Source organism: Centroberyx gerrardi, chromosome 18, assembly GCF_048128805.1.
Source record: "Centroberyx gerrardi isolate f3 chromosome 18, fCenGer3.hap1.cur.20231027, whole genome shotgun sequence".
Classification (NCBI taxonomy): domain Eukaryota; kingdom Metazoa; phylum Chordata; class Actinopteri; order Beryciformes; family Berycidae; genus Centroberyx; species Centroberyx gerrardi.
The window spans coordinates 23,571,814-23,586,646 of NC_136014.1; the positions used below are offsets into that span (position 1 = coordinate 23,571,814).

Sequence of the window (14,833 nt, forward strand, 5' to 3'; positions counted from 1 at the left end):
CTCTGCTCCTAGTGCACAGCTTTCCCCACAACACACATTCCTGTTGGAGTATGGTACAAAAAAGCCAATATACAGAGACACTGTACACACGCAGTCAATCGGAGATATCACAAAAAAAGTCATTCAGACAACACAACGTGTGAAATGACAGAGAAGTGTATACATTGTAATTCTTAACTGTCTCATGGGTCAGTTCGCCAGAAACATGCAACTTGAACACCTGACAATAAAAGCAAACAACTTGAACGTTGTCGAACATAAACCTTCTGCACTGTGTCCTGGGTTTAAACACCATCTATAGGATTAGTTGTATTTACTAAACCCATATCTCCCCCAATTGGTTTGACACAGTCAGTAGGAATTCAATATACATTGCTCATGGTATGAGGAGGAAATGGGAGAAATCTTCTTTCCAAAATGTGATATCCACCATTTGAAAAAAGTGACACCTATTCTTACAAAATTATCGATAGCACAATCTCAAAACAAATTCTGGTACTTTTTAAAGGATGGTAGGTAAGTTAGGTCCTTGGTTGACAACATGAGAAAACTTTTACTCACTGAATCCTGTATATTTTAGAGATATTGAACAATGAACGTCAGCTATTTTCCCCCCAAAATGGATATATAGTGTTAAAGGAAAAGACCTTTTCAATTTGATAACCATGAAATAAAAATATTTTGCTACTGGGCTTAAGAAATCTAATGTACAAGAAAAAACAGGCCTAATTTTTTTGGAACATCTTCCCCATCGCGCCAGTTTCTTCCTCAAAAATTTGGCATTTTTTAAACAATTAACATTTTATTGAGTCTTCACATACATCCATGGTTTAGGGGATGATAGGTTTAATAATCTATGCAATCACATAAGATTTGATATGGACAGCATACAGAATTATTCAGTGAATCCTCAAATATATACTCTGTATAGAAAGTAAATATATTCACATACACTTTTGTCAATAAATCTTTTCTTACATCTTTATGAATGATAGCATCACATCTATGTATACTGCACCATTCAGCCAGATAAGGTTTAACTGGATCTGTAAGTATCTGAAATGAGGATGGATTCATATTAAGATTTTACACTGCAAGTATTGGCCGTACCCTGCTCTTGTGCAGAGGGGGAGACCAGTATGGGCAATATGTGACCAGCAAAATAAAAAATATAAAACTTTCATTTCATTACATATTTTAAATTTACACAGTATAATAGCAGTCCAAGGGCATGGCCGCAAGTCTCTGCAACAGAGTGTGTTACTTTGTCATTTCCTTTATGTTCTTGGTGGCTGACCAGCCGTAGTTTGTCTTATAACAAGACTGTATCCGTTTCTGTACAAATTGTGAGGCAAAACAAAGGTCCAAAGGTTTTATTCCTATAGTTTATATTTGGCTATTACTGTGAATTCCCCCGTGTCCTGTCTCACTCAACTCGTCTGCTCCTTCCGCAGATTGTGCTTTGTACAGCAGTAACCGCTCTCGTGTGGCTTTCTCACCAACAACAAGGGATGAACATGAATGTGTTTCATGCAGAACAGGGAGGAAAGGCTCTTTGACCAGCAGGTCTGTCTTGGCATGGCTGCTTGCCATCCGTTTGGGCAGTGTTTGACAGAGTGTGATGTTCCTCATCTTTCCTAGACAGTACTCTCCATCACCCAGTCAGCGCTGTCTATCGTCCCCTTGCTCCCTCCCGTGTCCCCCTCCTCGTCGCACTGCAGCAGCATGCCATTTACAGACAGGCTCCTCTTAGTCCAGATACTGCTGATTCTCCTTGGGTAGGTGCACATCTGAGCGGCGCCGGCGCCGGCACCGGCACCGGCACCCGTTACGTCTCCCATGTCGAAGGACTGGCTCCTCTTTGGCTTGGAGTCCAGAGGTAGCATGAGGAGCCGGCTGAGCCGGGAGTCCAGCGTCCGGCCCAGGAGCGGCTCCTTGTCTGTCGGGGGCTTCGCTGCCATCACCGCGGTGCTACTTGAAGGTGACGGGTCTCGGCCCTGCGCCCCTCGCAGCTCCAGTGAGGTGAAGGCTCCGAGGAGGTGGTCAAGGTTCGGCCGGGGCTTGGAGGGGGCCGACCTCCAAATGTTGGCGAGTGTACTGTTCGGGCTGTACGAGTCCCCAGCCATTGAGCCTGAGGAGGAGGAGGAAGAGGTGAGGCTGCTCTGGAGGGAGCCGCATTTGAACTCCACCACCTCATCCTGCAGTGTCACTTTGGCCTTGGCTTTAGGCTGAGGCTGAGGCTGAGGCTGCGGCTGGGGCTGAGGCTGGGGCAGGAGCACTCCGTTCTGCCCGAGTCGACCCCCGTTGGTCTGAGAGTGCGTGTCACTGACGCTGGTCAGCTTTCCCACCGGCGGCTCGTTATCCCCGGCCTTGTAGCGCACCATGAGGATGACGATGAAGACGAGCAGGGTGGCCACGATGATGCCCCCGACCACCAGGATCATGGTTCCTCCCAGCAGCTGGCTGGGCAGAGACTGGCACTGAGGGTAGTCATCCTGGGTGAAGAACTGCGTGCAGCCCACTACGTTGGTGGCGGTCAGGGTGGTGGCCGTGTCGTCCCAGGCTGCCAGCACACACAAATCATAGCGGGTCCCCGACACCAGGTTCGTCACCAGGAAGGCTTTGCTGGAGGCCGGGATCATCCTTAACAAAGAGAAGAAAAAGAATTAAGAGCTGCAGGTTAATTACTGTGTAAAGATAACGAGGCATTTCTCAATAATGGCCGAGGGTGGTATCTCCTTTAATGACACAGAGGAAGCTGTAAAAACCTAGAGGAGTGATATAGTAAATCCAGTGAATGATTGAGCCATCAACATCTGAACACATTACACATGTAATTTCAGCACACGGAGACTTAACTAACTGCTGAGGTAATGTGAGAGTTATTCACGATGCAATTTTTCATTAAAGGAGAGGGAGGATTTCCATTTGCATTCCCTAGGAGTTTCTCTCCACTGCGAAGTCTCTGCGGTTGCTGCTTTAACAGACAGCCAGCAGTAATTGGCTTTATCTCTCAGAGCCATCTGTCTTGCTGCAGTGAACAGAGGGTCCATTTGATATCGGAGCTGTGGAGCAGTGATAAATAAATAACCAGAAAACCCAGGAAAGACAGGAAAGACTGGAGAGTGAGGTCCATTTTGTATGGGCAAATCCCAGATACCTTTGGACCTCTGGGAAGTGTCAGGCGTCGTTGCGGTACGAACAACAACACCAGGGAGTGTGTCAGGTGGTGGGTATTAAGCTCTGGAGAGCCGAGATGCTGTGTGTGTGTGTGTGTGTGTCTGTTGAACGAGAAATGCTCTCCTCTGCCTCTACCATCAAGGTGTTGAGGTTCCCCTGAGCAAGAGAGCAAACCTCCAACTGCCCCAGGCAAGCTGCTCAGCGGCCAACAGTGGAAGTCTGGTGGTTGTACTGCTGCAGTTACACACACTCACACCTGGTAGTTAAGTGAAATTACTCATTCATTTCCCCGACCCACATTTTCCCTGCAGGGATTAAAATCAGTAACCCTCCGGTCATAAACCTAATCCTCTAACCTTTTGGCCGACTTGGGGTAAAACTTGCAGGTAGTCTATAGCTTATTTATGTGCCAGATGGGTGAATATATTTTCTGTGACTGACAACTTGACATTTTCTGAGGTGTCCCAATGTAGTGATCCAAGCAGATTAAAACAAAGGCCAAATATTACCCTGCAAAATGACCCAGATCTGCTCAGTAAAGCCCTGAGGGTGCGATCACACCTACAGTTCAGTTTCTTTGGTCCAACTTTTCCTTTTTTTCATTTTTGTATTTGGTTCATCGAGGTTCACACTGCCCAGTTCCAAGCAAAGCAGGGCTTGTAAACAAAGCTTGTATGGACTCACAAGTGGCTCGTTTATTGGACAGAGTCTTGGTAACCTGTCATCCTGCCAGGTTACAGATTTTGGCAATGGTGGGAGTCAAAACAAACCTGATTCCTGTCCCTGTAACTTCAGCTATGCATGATGAATTTGTCTGCGCTCTTTGCTGTGATTGACCTTCTCTGGTGTTCATACCAATTAAGAACACATGAACAAATAGCTGAATATGAGCATCAGTCCAGACTGTGGTTTGCCTTTGGTTAATTTTGTTATGCTAGGGTTTCCAAGCAAGAGTAACTGCTGGCTATCAGATGTCAACATCCGTCTCTTATACCCATAATAAAACCTTGCGTTTTGGGATTGTTTCCTGTAGTTGGTTCAGATTACGTTCTCAACGAACCACACCACAGTTTGCTTTGAATCTTGGTCTTGGTACAGTTATTTGGTGCCACTTGAGTTTGAATGGCATTGTTCTCACCTGCCCAAACGAACCGAACTAAAGGAGTAAACATTCCTGAGTCTGAACTGCTTCAAACATCCTTGGTGTGATCTGATTGGCTCGTTGTAACTGGGCAAGTTCTGTCACAACATTGGAGAAGGACATACTTAAAAAAAAGAAAAGCTTTGTTCCACAGCATACAGTGAAGGGTGACAGGAAGGATAGGACAGATAGTAGGAGAGAGAGAGGGAACGTCCCAATGTTGCAACACTGCAACGTCCTAATTTCCCCGCAGGGATCAGTAAAGTTTAATTTTATCTTATTTTAACTTGACATGCAGCAAAGGTCATAGACGGGACTTGAACCAGTAACGTCACAAACACATGGCATGTCAAGTCAAGTCAAGTTTATTTAGAAAAACATTGCCCTATTCTAGTGAGTCACCAGCATGCAAACAGAAGAAGCTCTTTGGCAGGAAAAAAAAAGTTCCAGTTCTCAAACAACTAGTGATGCAGTCCATTACACAATTATAATTGGCTGCCTGGAATTGAGAGCCGAATTCTATAGCCTAGTGATGGTTTTGCTGGGCACTGCTCCCTCCTGTGTCTGGGTCTAATTGATTTCAGGTTGTCTGCATAGACTGGCTAATTCATTTTAACTCATAGGAATAAAGTGGAAGTCCAGGGAAACCTATGCCTATGCTTATCATGAGGAGATAAAAGTTTTTCCCCGCCCCTGCAGGCTGCAGAAGGCAATTTGTAGAGTGCCCTGCTTAGTTCCCAGTGATGGCATGAGGCCATAACATTAATCAGAATGAAAGAGGGGGAGAGAGAGCAAGACTGAGAGAAGAGAGAGAGAGAAGGAGATGGGCTATTGGCTTAGACTTCTTTAAGCTTTGCAAGAGATTTGTCAGTTACAGTTTTAATATTCAACATATTTTCTCAGTTCAAAGAAAGACCTGACAAAACAAATAAATCACTACTTCAGGCTGCATCTTTCCTGTCGACAAACATTAAACGATTTCATGGCTCCTATTTTTTTTTTTTCCAGCTGCAAAGACTCGAGTTTTCGAAACATTATTCATTATCTCCATTGATTTCTTCAGGCCTTTTTCTCTGGACAAATGCAGACAAGGTCATGCCAAATGGTCTCCTGCCCCATTGATTCAGCCTAAACATCAGGGTGCTGCTGGGAAATTTGATTATGCTTATATAAGCAAAATCCCTAATGGCCTCTTATTGGTTGCTCTTCACTAAGGCGTTCTTGGCCTCTGCAGCTGTATTGTAGCAAGGGGAGGATTAAATGGGCTGTGACGTTTTTCTGTGTCTGTGTCTCTACCCTTGAGTCTATCCTGGTTGCAATAAAACATCTCCTTACTCTAACTGTTATGGATGAATGCATTAGGAGGAGAAAGCTGAAGTTGGACTGGCTCAGCGCTGAAAATGGCGGCGCCACCTTTGGCCCGTGATTTGCGTTACAGTGTCCGCTTGATGTAACCGTAATAACATGGCTTATATAGACCTGCGCCCAGCACTGCAGGAAGCCTTTATCTCTTTGACAGTTCACTCTCATTAAAGAGTATCATCGCAGAGTTAGAGTGCACAACTGTCACACGATTGGTCTCCAAGCCAACAGCTAAAATGCGGGGTGTTCACTGTCTGAAATGCTTGCACAAGATGAAACCTCAACTGTAGTAACAACAAAATGAGTCCCATGTTTAATAGAATCATTTCTAACCCTGTTAAGATGAATGCATAGGTTCAAAGATGCTGTTTTACTGTGCTGCTCCTGGTAACCTGCTGTAACAGCTCCATGACGTTTCCCTATTCATAATCATACGACATCTCAAGATGACTGGCACTGTATTACTTCAGTGGTTGTCATTGCATACAAGGTTTCTACAATAATAGCGAACACGCATGAAAATGTTCACTGCAGAAAACAAAGCAGCGATCATGTCTGCAATGTGGAATCTCAAATCTGCCGTACAAAGCCAGATATGATCACTGCTCACAGCGTTAAATATGACATATACTGATAAAAAATAAGTTTTAACTGCGCCCCCAAATTACTTGTAAGACAAACTTTGAAAATGTGGTGATTTGTTGACTTAGTAAGAGGTTATTCTTGATCCTCTTATCCTCCTCTGACCTGACGCTGATGAACAAAAATGACAAAATCTCATTTTCAACTGAAATTGAAGTCATGGCCTTTTTGCTTTGTAGAGGAGAAATGAAGTTTCTTGAAATCCAAACCACAAAACGAGTCTCATATTTCTTTAAAGGTGCCCTCTTACAGGAATTAAAAATCTCCTCTATTTATATGTACATTATTGCATTTTCAAAACTTGAGTCAACGAATCACAGCTGGTCTTTGTCCTCATTGGCTCCCCTCACTAAACAATTGTTTAAATCCTTCCATCACACAAGTTTGCAGCATTTGAAGTGACCAGATGGCAAAAACCAAAAGTGAAAACAGTAAGATGTTTACATGCCACAGAAACCTGTTTTAATATCAGATTACTGTAACTGAGTTATGACGTTTACATGCACTGAACCAAAAACAGGCAACTTGGGTAAAGAGTGGAATTCTCTGTGCTTGTAAACACAGCAAATGTCACCAAGACAGATTCCTATAGATTTGTTCTACTCGTCGATAAAAGATATTCTGATTCTGAGGTTCAAAGATAACATTTACCTCTTCGGTCGTTGCTCCTGGTAACCTACCTGAACAAATCTACCAAATAGCCATGACATTTCAAAATGACCCGGTATGGCGCTGTTTTTCCCAGAGCTGCAATCAATAGAATATGTTTTTCAAGATGTAAGCCGTGGATCCAGCAGCCTTTTCAGCTCGGTTAATAGCCAATAATGGTAGCCTCAGGAGCTTGCTTTCATTCCTGAAATGCTTCTCCGTAACAGAGAGGCATGGGCCTTAAATCACATGGCATGCGACACTTGAGCCATTACATGGTTAAAGTATTGCTCTGAAGCCTTACTGCAATTTAACTGAAATATTACTGAAGGTCTGCGCCTGACACATAACTTCCATTACTATAGTTACATACAATCCCCTCACCCTGCTTCATGGTCTCTTATACAAGTATGATGGGTATGGACAATGTGCGTCACCTATTCATGATCATGATGTTTGTACATTTTTACCCCGCCTGCCTCGCAACAAGACATATCGCTGCTGTCGGATAAAAAACATTCAAGCATCTCAGAATTGTAAACTTTTGAGGAATTAAAAAAACCCCACCTTCTTTTCAGACTGACACCCGTGCTTTCTTGAAATTCTGTTATAGGATTTCGACTCAGCTTTCTGGGCCCTTAGGCCATAAAATTCACCGATCCTACATAAAGCATCACGAAAACCTTTAGTTCGGGTGAAAATATGAAAATCATGGAAACTGGTATGATATGATTTGTCTTCAAGCTCCAGTGTTTGAACGGGAAACAGCTGACAGTTCTTACCTCTTCTACACAACAGTGGGACACAGCTAAAATTATTAAGTTGTCTCGATTCCTTAAATCCCAGCAGCTACGGGCCTATTTCCAAACTTCCATTCTTATCAAAACTTTTGAGAGAAAGTTGTCTCCACTCAACTTCCACGAACCCAACTCGGTTTCCATGAATCAAACTACACCTTTGAGACATTTCAACTTGTTTTTAGAAAAATGCACAGAGCGGAGACTGCCCTCATTAAAGGTAGCAAATTATATTCTTATGGCAGTGGATTTGGCTGAAAGTTCTGTTTTAATCCCTCTAGATCTGAGTGCGGCTTTTGATAGCATCTTAATTGATCGCCTGAATTCATGGCTTGGCATTAAGGACTATGCGCTAAATTGGTTCAGCTCATATCTTTCTCGCATTTAAATTGGAGACATCCTAAGTAGACATGATCAGTGTGGTTCAATTTTAAGTCCCGTCCTTTTTCATCTGTAGACACATCTCATTCCGCTTTTATGCCGATGACATGCAGCTACACCTACCCCTAAGATCCAGATGCCTCAGATTTGTTTTTACATCTTAATGAATACAAATCAGAAATAGCAGTATTTGCCCCTCATAATGCCATGACTTTTATTTAACTTTGCACTCTTATCAGCTAATATAAAGCCAGCTACCAGAAACTTTTATTTCCTCTCACCTAGACTACTGCAACTGTCTGTATTCCTGCCTAAATCAAATGGGTTAACCCTTAAATGTCTGTGTTTAGATCCTCAGGCAAGGTCCTTCCTAAATCTAGCTTTAAGACTAAATGAGACAGTCTACGCCGTCAGGGTAGCTACTCTTTTGAATTGCTAAGTTTTTAAGTTCCTATTTCCACAGATGTTTCTTATGTAATGATGGTTTTCTTTCCGCTGTTGTTCCACTACAGTATATTGGTTTGTAGGTATAACCCTCCACCTCAGGCTTGTAATACCTGAGTCCTGGTCTCGATCTTGGACTTGCTTCAGTCTCATTTCTATTTTGACTCTGATTTGGCCGCTATTGGATGTTGACTCGCCTTTTTCCTGCCTATCTTAAAAATGTTCAAAGATATGTTTTTCTCGAACTGGTCCACCTTGTTTATTTTCTCCCCAGCACTACAAACATTTTAAAGGATTATACCGGTGTTTAGTATGTAATGATTCTCAAACTTCTATGACCAGATTAGTCGAAATCCCCTGCATTAATTAGTTGGAGGTTTAGTACAGACCTTCATTAAATTCCACATCTTAGTTGATCCTTAAGAAACTCCTCCAGCATTAGTTTTACATTTGAAAAGACAGATGAATGTACAGTGTTTATTGCCTATTTTGGTTTGAATTGGACTCGATTTGCTCTGGTCTTGGTCTTGACTTGAACTCGACTGAACCTGGTCTTGAAATGAACTTGGACTTGACTAAGGTGGTCTTGACTACAGCCATGCCAACTCTACTCCCAATATTCCCGAGTCTGTATCCCACCCCCACCATTATGGTTATGTCTTTGTTTTTGCCACTGCCCTCTTTTTGTTCTCTTGTTCGTCTTCATTGCGTACTTTGTAATCTTTGTTTTAGAAAAGTGCTATACAAATAAAGTTATTAAATATATTGGATTAAAATAATATGATCAACAGGACACATAGAGTACAGCATTTATCTTCTGTAACATTTGTAAAAGTATGTACTGTATATGCCATGTGGATTTATAATAGTGTCTATTACTAGCTCTGGAGGGTTATATAATCACACTCAAGACATCTCTACTGCCAAAATTTTGACTATCAGATAAAACGTTTATAATACAGCAAGGTGTCTTGACAAGTACACTAACATTTTTACTGCATTATTATCAGGACGAAACAAGTAAGAAATAGACTTAAAGGGTAACTTCGGTATTTTTCAACCTTTCGTTTCTCGCTCAATACTGGACCAATTTCAAAAATTGTTGTCCCCTTTAGTCACTTAGACACAAAAAGTTGGGAAAATAGGGTCCAGGTTGAAAAATACCGGTTACCCTTTAATAATGAGGGGAAAATAGCGACGAAAGGGTTGCTTTCCCTAAGGCTACAACTGTAAATATCTTGCTTTCCACAGGTTTTTAGAAGAGTAACTGATTTTAATGGCATTAAGTAATTGGATTTCATTTCTGGCTGGTTTCACATTCGTTTTAGAGTCTGTGCCGGTAGAATACGAGCCTCATCTAATGCAGTTTCATCCCCATCAAATGCTGCTGGATTGACAGAACACCCGCCCACTGCGCTTAGAAATTCCCCCGGTTCTGGGCTACTGAACATAATCGAGACCAACAAAACATTGTGCTTAGTGAGGGAGACGTCAGATGATGAAAAGGCGGTGGAGAAGGGGAGAGAGTTGCTTTTGCTGCTGTTAAACAATTTGACGGACAATAGAGCCATTGGATGATGGATGGATCCCTGGGGCGCGCCAACATCACTGTAAAATATTATGGAAAACTGTGTGCAAAACACCAATTCCACGGGGAAGCCTTGCTACGGGATTCTGTGAATATTGTGTGCTGTACACAGGCATCATTCAATGTTTAAATAAAATTCATCTGTCTTTGTTTAAGATCACTGACAGCTGTTTCTCCAGGACACACCATCCTGTCATCTCTAGTTTTGGAACAATTTATGTGCTGAGCCTCTCATTCAGATACCATCATTCTATGACTCTATACCACTCCCTCCTCATCTTCAAGCAATGAAGATCTAGTTAGTGCGACGCAAATACTGAAAAAATATTGAGATTGCAATAATGACAGCTGCATTTTCCAAATTGCGAGAGGCAGCAGTTTTTTTTTAAATGAGAGGGAAAGCTGTTTCAGACAGCTTCCTACACAATGTATTTTTGTGCTGTGCAGAATCCCTGGCTGACAAATCAAGTTGCACGTTGGAGAATATCTTTCAATTTACTTAAACAGAACAAATTCTAAGCGTTAAATAAACCCAATCATCCGCCAGCCCACATACACTCATTTTTTTGGCCATTTGGAGAAGTCCTATAGAGAAAACTGCGCCCACGTGTATCACAATTCATAATGAAATTGCAGGATTCATAAAAAATGACACATGCGCTTACCTGTAGATCAGAACCTCGTCATCGGAGCAGTTGTACTGGAGCTGGTACATCTTCACCTTGGGCGCCGACTTGCTCACCGTCCACTTGACCAGCGCCGACACGGCTGTCACCTCGGAGACGGACACGGCCTTCTCTGGTTGGCTCTTGGGAGCCCCCTTGCTGACCCTGGAGGTGCCTGTGATGTCAGAGAGGCGGGACTTGGGCTGCGCTGGCTGCCCAGTGCCATTGCTGAGGTGGGGGAGCTGGACGATGGACACTTCCACGGAGGCGGTGGACTCCCCGGCCACGTTGGCAGCGATGCAGGTGAAGGTGCCGTAGTCCTTGGAGGTGGTGATCGTGATGCTCAGGGTTCCGTTGCTGTACACGGCGGTACGGGAGGAGTTGCCTAGCAGCCGGTCGTCGGGGGAGATCCAGTGGATGGTGGGGACAGGGTCTCCGATGGCCTCGCACCTCAGGCTGGCCGTCTGCCCCTCCAAGACCAGCATCCTGTGGGTGTGCTGAGTGATGAGAGGCGGCTGGCACACAAACTCCTCCTCCTTAACATACCAAAAGTAGCGTCCCTTCAGGGTGGGAGGGGAAGCGCAGGTCTCCAGGTCGTCGTCTCTCTCCAGCCTCCGCAGCCACAGCATCTCACAGTTGCAGTGCAGGGGGTTCCCGCCTAGGCTTAGGGACAGCTGGGGGGCGTAGGGCGTGGTCAAGATCATTGAGTCCTGGGCGCGGGCAAATATGGGGTCCGGAGGTAGCTTCTGCAGGCGATTGGAGGTTAGGTCCAGCCTCGCCAGCCTGTCCAGGTCAGCGAAGGTGCCCTCTGGAATGAAGTCCAGCAGATTATGGTCCAGGCTGAGCTGGTGCAGATTGATCATCTGGCGGACTGAGTCCCAGGGCAAAGACATCAGATTGTTGTAGGAGAGGTCCAGGTCCTCCAAGGCGGGGGCCAGGTCTTCGAAGGCTTTGTCGTGGATGCGTCCCAGCTGGTTGTTGTTGATGATGAGGTGCTGCAGGTTGACCAGGCCTCGCAAGTCGTCCGGGCCCAGCTCTATCAGCCGGTTGTTGTCCAGGTGGAGCGAGCGCAGCGTCTCCAGGTCACCGAAGGAGAAGGGCTGGATGTAGCTGATGGTGTTCCTGGAGAGGGTTAGGTCCACCAGGTCGGTCATGTTGGCAAAGTCCTGCTGGGTGATGCGGAGGATGTAGTTGCCCCCCAGCCGGAGCTCCACCGTGCTGCGGTCGATGTCCAGAGGCACGAAAAGAAGGCCTTTGGAGGGACACAAGGTCCCCAGGGACTCTGACAGATTCTGGCATACACAGTACTTGGGGCATGCATGGGCGAACATCACTGTGGTTCCCAGGACCAGCAGGCAACAGATGATGTGGTCCATGGTAGAGTCATACATAGGAACCTGAATGAGACAGAGAAAAACAAAGAAAGACAAAGGAAAATGAGAATTCGAAAATTCTATCTATGCAGCACTTCAGGAGGGCCCTACCTGAGGACATCAGGCTGCACTCTGGTTCAACAGGGGTTAAAAGATCTGAGATGTAGCCAGGGGCCTTAACAGAAATCAGTAAAATCTTAAAATCATTTTCCAAAACAGACAACCATCTGTTAAGTAGGATCACTTTAACCTTATCTTATGCATCATCTGCATGATCTTAAAATTGGAATTTGATGCCCAATTTCCCCAAAGGGATCATTAAAGTTTAATCTTATCTTATAAGTTCATGTGGCACACACACACACAGGGGAATATGCTGCTGTTTTAAGTAATCTCCCTTGGATTTGGCCCAGAGGAATGAGTCTTCAATGCCTATGCTGACAATTCCCCCAGGGTCCATCTTGAGGTGTATTGATCTGACAAGACTTTGGTCCAACTCGAGTGCTGTCATCATACCCGCAGGCATTAGAACTAAGTTTGATCCTTGACTTTTACATTTTGCTTATGAGAGAGAGAGAGAGAGAGAGAGAGAGAGAGAGAGAGAGAGAGAGAGAGAGAGAGAGAATAAGAGTACGTCAAAGACCTTGTTTCCACTTTTCGTGGGATATCAAAGCATCTAGTCATCAACGATGTATTCAAAACAACATATAGTACATTATTAAAGCCTTTCATCTTGTATTTGTCTTGTACGGTTTGATCCGTAATGGAGCCTGCCGTTTACAGGCCCCCAGAGGGCGACGTAATGGTCTCTATCTGGGAAGTCATGTGACCCAGGTCAATTCCACCGGTGGAAAGGGCACTCAGGTGTAGATAATGCTGTAATCATAATGTAGTCCTGCGATCAGGGACTGCAGTGCAATAACTCAAGTGCAGAGCAGTGGACAGCGGGCGCTCAGACACGGTATGAGCTATAACTGCAGGCCACCAGGGGTATTGTGGTGATAAGTGGGAATATGCTTTATCTTTATGGGATAGGCATAAATTAGCAGATCTCCAGACCTCGACCGTGACTGCTCATTCCAGACTACAGGGTAATATGGAGTCTCCTCCCTCGTTACTCAACACTATTACTTTATAGACACACACCTGCATTTATATTTCACACATTTATGCACATTTGCACATGCGATAATCCTTTTGACATACATTAATTACTCAGATAAGGACAGTCACTCAGCCTAAAATAGAAAGCATCCTGCATAAATTCAGTGCACAACGGTGCGTATTTGCACACCATTTCACACGCAGTGTTGTTATACAATGTTATTATTCAGATAACAACAAACCTGCAGATAAACCGAATAAAAACAGCATGCTTTCCAATATAAACTAAGATGATCCCTTTTTTCCTTGCGCTGTCACACACCCACGCATGTGCATGCACACACATGTCGACATCTGCACAACGCACATATACACACTCGCACACACCCACACTCACATGCGCAAACACCCACCAACACATGAATAAACAAACACACACACACACACACACACACACACGTACACACACTACAACGGATTACGAAATAAATTGGAATTGTCTCTAAGGAAGCACACTTTTTGCATCGACTTCAACTATCTCTGTATTTCTATCGACTTGAACTGAATACAAAGACCTTCTGCCACACAAAACATCTGCAGGCGCTTTTGTACTCAATATGATGGAGGCGCTAATCATCGCCATGATGAATAGTTCAATATAATAGCTGTAGGGAGGGATAAGGAAAAGGTTAGGCCTCCAACTGAGCCGAAGGGATAATACTGCAACTTCAAAAAGGATGTAATTTTGAATACAGCTCTCGCATTTGTGCTACTTTCCAACAAAGCATATGTCCATAACAACATATTGACATAACATATGTTGAATATATTTAAAAATGTCAAAGTGTAATACATACAAATACGTTCACAATGATTACATAATTTGCATTAGACATTTTAAAAATGCCATCTTGCAATTTCATCTCAAATTCATGCTATTTGATGAACTGATGGTAATGCCATTTTGCTTCAACATCTTTTTAAAACTGTTATTAATATTCATAAAAGTGATGTTAACAGCCATGCTCAGGCAATTATTCCTCAGGAATAGAAAGTTAAGTTTAGATAAATAGAGGTTTAATCGTTTTTTGTTTTTAAATGGAGATTGTTTTTTGATTTTGGCAACATTGGTGCTAAGCGCTCATTGCTGTTGTGTTTCTGCACTGCACTTCCCAGAGATCACCTGCCAATCAAACAGTGTGGGCGGGACTGTGACGTCTTTTTCCTTGGATTTCCTGTTGATGAAGTTTGAGTTTCTGTAGGTGGAGAATCATCCTGTTATTAACATACAGTATGTTGTATGTATGAAACCCACCACAACCTGCTCCTCTGTTTCTCGGGGGACAGGAAGTCCCGGTCGTGACCACCACCAAGTACCTAGGCTTTCACCTGGACTCTGACCTCAGCGGGGACACTCACATTGAACAGGTAGTGAGGAAAGCCTCTAAACGGCTGCACTTTCTGACTGTTCTAGCCAGACACGGCCTACCCTGCGAGGACCTGGTTAC

The 14,833-nt window shown here is 43.9% G+C and overlaps 1 protein-coding gene across 2 annotated transcripts; it reads right to left on the minus strand.

The window, feature by feature from the left end:
- Positions 1–1,637: 1,637 nt before the first annotated feature.
- Positions 1,638–12,239, minus strand: lrfn2b (leucine rich repeat and fibronectin type III domain containing 2b). Of its 2 annotated transcripts, XM_078289906.1 has the most exons (3): positions 10,849–12,224; positions 2,280–2,643; positions 1,638–2,240 (listed from the first exon to the last, which is right to left on the minus strand). In XM_078289906.1, exons 1-3 carry the CDS (start codon positions 12,222–12,224, stop codon positions 1,638–1,640), a joined length of 2,343 nt encoding a protein of 780 aa, XP_078146032.1. The 2 variants fall into 2 exon arrangements, with proteins under 2 accessions (XP_078146032.1, XP_078146031.1); XM_078289905.1 differs by having other exon boundaries at positions 1,638–2,643; positions 10,849–12,239.
- Positions 12,240–14,833: the final 2,594 nt, after the last annotated feature.